We start from the raw sequence: 6,281 nt of genomic DNA, 5'->3' as shown, positions 1-6,281 counted from the left end.
ACGGCAAAGGGTGAGTCGACTGGCACGAGTTAGACAATTACACAGGACAATACACGACGTCGAAAGTTTAGATCCAAAAGCGGGGGAATAAATTATTCGAAAAAATGGGCCGTTGCTCGCGTGCTTCAATAAGGTAATATGCGCGAACGTCCAAGTCATGACCCCTTTCTCGCCGAACGGGCAAACGTCTTTACGTTTCGACAGCCAGTTCTATTATCATATTGCTCTACAGTTGCGTATTGATCATCGTCGATCGTCGACCGCGACATTCGGCAGTTGTGTGGCTAGTGGAAGTGGTCTCTTAGAACAGTTCACTGATTAAACGTGTCGTTAATTAATGACTTTGTACGCTGCTCGATTACTGACCGCTATATTGCTGGCAACAGCTGCCACGTGAAGTGAACTCTGAAGTAGCTAAGTTCTTTCAAGTAGAGTTCAATGTTACGGATATCTGACTGATGATGCTTGACAATTCGAACGGCCTGTCAGAGCCGTATTCTTCAAATGGAACATTGCAAATCGTGGGTCAAACACCCGTAGCACTTGGCCGCCGTGTACGAAATCGCTCAATCGCTAAAGGAAGGCGTGAACTCGAGAAATCTGTCGTCCGCGCGCTTAAAATAAAAATAACACTTAAAAAGATAAAATAAATATAACAAGTATAAATATATTTAAATTAAACATACATAAAATTTAACATAAACTTTTTTAAAAAAGGGAACTTATTTGGCTGTATGCTATATATGTATACATTAACACGATATCATAAAAAAATTTTCTTTCTAAATAATTCCCTTTTAACATTATTAATTAATTTTCCAAAGAATTCGCCTCATGGGCTCGTGTCCTTTTGATATTGAGCGACCCGTACGTGTGTTATTCGGCGTAGCTACTTCATCAAGCACGCTCATGATCGGCGCGACCCTCTCAATGAAGAAATATCAAGTTTCTCTCCAGTCCATCTTTCTCACGCACGTACACTCGCATACACGTTAAAATGTTAAAGCCTCGAAGGCTGGGAGGCTATCGAACAAGATTGAGAAAGTAGCCACGGGAACATCGTTGTCCGCGAGCTGTTAGAAAAATACACGCATTCGCGACTGCGGATTGCGCTAATTACTATTAATTATTATTAAGTAACGGATGCGCGGCTTCAGTTGTTGAGTTGATTTAGCACGGTCAGCCCTTCTCCGGGACCAATCGTGCTAGATTGTGAATGCAGGGACGAAGTGAGCAGCGACACTCGTATTTCGCTAAAGACATACGTGCGCGACCCTCTTGTCCGATTTCAGAAGCAAGATCGTCGTGCCTCCCAGACGCGCGTTCGATCATGGGCGATGGGTTGAAAGATCTATTGCTTGTGCGTGTTTTGCGATTATCACTGGACGTCGGAAGACCAGCGAGATTCCTAAACCTTCCGGACTTCTCCTCAAGCTCGTTCTGATGGAGAGAGTGACTTCCTTCAGTCCTCAACCTCGATCTCACTGGATGGTTACCTTGGGAGACTTCTTCTTCCAGTTTCCGAAGTCACGTGGTCTTCGCGAAGTCTCTCGCCAGTGGTACGTTTACTATGACGCTCGCGCGAACTGGATGACCGAGCTTTGCCTCTGCGAGGCCGCGATTAGGCCGCTGTTGTTCCTGTATTCGCTCTCCATCGATTGGAGGATCATCTTGCTGCGCTTCCTGGGCGGCAGGATAAGCGTCTCCCTCGGCGGGATGGCCAGGTCCAACGCCAGGTCGGGCGACGATACCGGGCTCTCAGGATTGCTGCTTGGCGGCGTGAGCAGCGGGTCCCGGTCGACTTTGACAATTCCGGCACTGTATTCCTGCCTCTGACGTTCCTCCTCAACCGCTTCCAACGCGGCCTCGACCCTACGACGCGCATCATTACCCGGAAGGTTCAGCAGGGATGAACAATCACTGACGTCGAGGTCAACACCACCGCCGGCAGTCAAGCCGAAACTGGTATACGCCGGCTCGGGGTAGAAGAACACGTGGTGGGCTGCCGATTCCAGCGGCGCGCTCACCACCACGCTCGCCTGAAAGCGCTTGTCGTCGACGTCAACGAGCACGGGCTCCACCGTATTTACCGGTGTCATCGTCGCCGAGTGCGAATACTGCTGCTCCCTGTTGCTGGAGTACAAGTAGTACGCCAACTCTCGTTGATAAGGGCTCGTCGTTGAGTCCGGATAGGCTTCTTCAGTCTTCAAGTTCTCCTTATCATCAACGGCAATACCGGATAGAATCGGGCTCGTCGGGATAGCCGATTCAAGCTGCACGTTACCACCACCGTCACCACTGCCTCTACCACCGTGAGAAATTTCGACGTCCGGCTCGATCGGCGGGCTGATCGCTGCGGGTAAAGAGACGGAACTGTCAGTGACCGAGGCGGCGGTGATGGACGCCGGCGATTCCGGGTGCTTCTTGATGTGCAGCTCCATCGTCTTCTTGGAGTTGAAGGTCTCGTTGCAGATCGTGCACTTGTAGACCTTCTCGCCGTAGTGCGACACTTGGTGCAGCTTCAGCACGTGGTTGTAGCCGAACGCCTTGCGGCATATGTCGCAGGTGTACGGCTTCTCGCCGGTGTGGGTGCGCGTGTGCACCTTCAACTGTTTCGAGCAGGTGAAGCCCTTGTTGCAGGCCGTGCACACGTACGGCTTTTCGCCGGTGTGCGTGCGCATGTGTATCACCAGCTGGCCGCTCTGTATGAACGTCTTCTCGCACATGTTGCACTTGTGGGGTCGCTCGCCGGTGTGGATGCGATTGTGACGGTGCAGTTTGCCGCTGTGCTCGAACGCGCGGCCGCAAATGGTGCACTGGTACGGCCGCTCCTTCGTGTGGATGCGCCGGTGCACGCTGAGATTCTCCTTCACCGAGAACGACTTGTTGCAGTACTCGCACTGATACGGCTTCTCGCCGGTGTGCGTGCGGTAGTGGCGCGTCAGCCGCGCGGGCACAGCGAACGTCTTCTTGCAGATGTTGCAGGCGTACGGCTCCTCGCCGTCCTTGCCGTGCGACCTCATGTGGCTCTGGTAGACGGTCTTCTGCGCGAAGTTCTTCTGGCAGAACCGGCAGTGGTACTTCCCGGCGTCCGCGATCGTCGGGCTGGCCGGCTCCGCGGTTTCCGCGCCCCCGCTGCACCGCGGCGCTGCGAACATCGCGAGATCCGGACTGCACACCAGGCTCTTCACCGGGTTCATCGTTTCTGGGCCGCCGTCCGGTGCCGACATCGGTATCGCTGGATTCGACATGGGTTCCGTCTGGTAGTAGCCCAACATCGAAGACACTGAAGAGGCACTGAAACGGAAGCAACGGGGAAAACCCGGTTAGTCGAGGGTCGAGGATCATTCACGTGGACGAGCTTCGTAGCGCGCGCGCCTCTCGTGCGTAATATATAATTTAATAGTGCGAGATCACAGTGCGGGCATTCGGTTTTTTATCACGCTCGTGAGATAAGTCGGTGTGCACAGCTCATTGAGTCGTAATCGATAATAAGGTATAATTTCTTTGTAGCTTCTCACAATGGAAGCATTTAGTGACACGTGGACGCTTGGATGAATCGATTCCTACAATGAGCTAGCAATATTTGATATAAATATTCAACGTTGCGACTAATGATACTCTTAACGTAACGTCTGAGCAGGTGAGACTCAATCGCAACTTGCTTTGCAAAGGTTTCAACATAATCTGTTATTCCGCCGTTTATCAGGACCTATAAACAACACCTTGTACGTAATCCGCGTATTTACAAATTTTACTAACGCTGAATGATGTGTGTCGCGTATTTTCTTCTTTTCAAGTTAACGAATAACAGTTTTTTATGAGCAGCCGTCTATCGTAAAATCTGGCCAAAGTAGGGGACACATATTCCACCTAAGCTGCATTCAAGTACAGTGGCCCGGCGTGATGCCAAGCACAATAGAGATCTAACTTAAAGTAAAAATGATAAAACACTCGTGAACAAGTGGTAATTTTTGTCCTCCCCGACTGGACGAATCTCGAGCTCATACGGACGTGCAACACGGCCACGAAACGCTCGCAGTCTCGCACGCGCACGGCGCTATCGTCCGACAACGGTCGCAGGAGGCTGCGGGCGTGGTCGGCGGTCTTCCCTCCTCTCCCCCCCCGCCCCTCAGCGGCAAAGAGCGCGCTATCGCATCGCACTCGTGCCGTTGGCCATTCGCACGCCACGGCCGAAACCCGCGCGACTGCCTCCACGTGTGCGAGTCGCATTTTTTTATAGCGATCACCGACCTCGTCCAACTCGGCGCGCAGTAAGGACGTCGCGTTACATCACGGAGAGAAGCGCGCGGCGGCACACGTCCGACGATAATTGGCGTACGACACCGTCTCCGCCTTTTCGCGCAGCGACGGGCCATTCTTTTCTTTCGGCCGAGCCGCGATAATCGCCGTTTCATGATCGGGTATCGCCACGCACGGAGGGATACGCAAAAATCGTATTGATCCGCGGAACTTCCCCTCGTCACCGAGGGGAAATCTCGCCCTAGCAGCCGGACCCGCCGCTCTGCTTACGCCCGGAAGACACCTTCGGCCGAATTTTATAATGGAATCACGCCCCTCGTCCTCTGCGCGGTTCGAGTAACCTGGCGTCGGCCAGGTTTTTTAACGCGTCTCACGCACTCCGTTTCGCTGAAATTCGAAAATTTCTACTTTTCGGAGAAATCGATGCGATCTCTTTCTTTTTCGCAGAAATTTAATTTGTTTGTTCTGCTATCGAGTCTTGCTCTTATCTTTGCATTTGGCGCTGATAATGTGTTGACGTTTTAGGATTTCTTTAATTGATTGATTTTTAATTTTCAGATTTATGTTGTATTAATAATTCGTAGAATATATCGGAGAAAGTAAAATTCTGTAGAAATACGTCATTATTGTGTTTCTCATAAATATATTTAAATATGTGATCAATTATTTGAGAGAAATCTGATTATATAAAAATATAAATATATATCAAACTATGATAAATTATAATAAAAATTATAATAATTTAAAAATGAAATCGTTTCTTAAAAATTACTTAATTTCAGTAGCTCGAAAAATTATTAATAAATTTAATTATAAAATTTTTAACGAATTATATATAAACTTGTGGTTATTAAATGATCGATAAGAGAGTTTCTACAATTCGCTGAAAAAAATACGAAAGTAAAATCATCAACAGCTCAAATATGATGACGTGTATAATTTTCTCTCACAGATTCAGTGACAGTCGGAATGTACAATTAATCAAAAAACGATAGTTTGGAAAAAGTCGTGAATCAAAGAATATAAAGATGCAAGAATGCAAGAATCCGAGGAAATTACTCTCCGCGAACCAAAAAATCTATTACTTCGCGTAATCGAGAAGAGAAGACACACGAAGAGAGAGAGAAAGAGACAGATGACGGAACGATGGAAAATTAAATGTCCCGACGAGAGAACGGAATGGAAAGCAGTACCCACCTGCGCACACGCTGCGTTACGATCTCACGTAATCCAAAACCCAGCCGCTTATCACTGTTTTTCGCTTCGACGACATCCAAGAGAGAAACTAAGCCCGGCTGCGAGCTGAGGGATCACGAGCGAATCCTGACTCTCCGGATTCAAAATCGACGGTCGGGGACGAAACTGGCGCTCGCGAGAACTCGCGTGCGAATTTCCGAACTTGCGAACTTGCGGAGAAGAAAAATGAAAACGGGACCTCTTGCTCCTCTTGGAAAACGGGCAAGAAGGAAAAGCGAAAGACCCGCCGCCTCAGGGCCGGCCAATCGTACTGTACAATGTTTACCTCCTCGGCCGCGCCGAGTGATCACGATTGAGGCGCGCACGCACGAGCGCGCGATCCGCGCTCCCCTCCCCGCCCCCTTCTCCCACTTTCGTGTCACCCTTTCCCGTTCCCGTCCGCCGCGCTGCTATCGTCTGGGCCCCTTCCCGCCCCGCGCCACCGCCCAGCCGCCGTGGCTCTTCGCGAACCGACGGCGGCGACCTACAATTTGGGGCGGCTGAGCGTCGCTCGGCAGCACGTGGAGGTTGTCGGCGTGGTCGGCGCAACTTGGCTCGCGCGTGCAATTCGCAACAGCGCCTGGGAGGAGGTAAAGGGGTGAAGGGAGGTGGCTCGAGGTGACGGACACGGCGGTCGCGAACGAGGAGCGCATGGACGTAGTCAGCGTTCGCTGGGCCTTCGGCCATTCGGTACTGTGAGGTTTCTATGCTTCTACTGACGTCGATCAACTCTCTCTCTTTGGTCTGCAACCAAATTGATCTCTACGCATTGTGTAGACCGG

The 6,281-nt window shown here is 50.5% G+C and overlaps 1 protein-coding gene across 1 annotated transcript; it reads right to left on the bottom strand.

Annotated features, from left to right (window-relative positions):
- Positions 1-779: 779 nt before the first annotated feature.
- Positions 780-5,846, bottom strand: LOC105275104 (zinc finger protein 350). The gene is made up of 2 exons (XM_011331759.3): positions 5,461-5,846; positions 780-3,297 (listed from the first exon to the last, which is right to left on the bottom strand). Exon 2 carries the CDS (start codon positions 3,276-3,278, stop codon positions 1,569-1,571), a length of 1,710 nt encoding a protein of 569 aa, XP_011330061.1. The 5' UTR covers positions 3,279-3,297; positions 5,461-5,846; the 3' UTR covers positions 780-1,568.
- Positions 5,847-6,281: the final 435 nt, after the last annotated feature.

The sequence above is a fragment of the Ooceraea biroi genome, chromosome 4, assembly GCF_003672135.1.
Source record: "Ooceraea biroi isolate clonal line C1 chromosome 4, Obir_v5.4, whole genome shotgun sequence".
In the NCBI taxonomy this organism is placed as follows: domain Eukaryota; kingdom Metazoa; phylum Arthropoda; class Insecta; order Hymenoptera; family Formicidae; genus Ooceraea; species Ooceraea biroi.
Note: the sequence above shows the minus strand (reverse complement) of the source record. Positions and strands in the feature narration are given on the sequence as shown.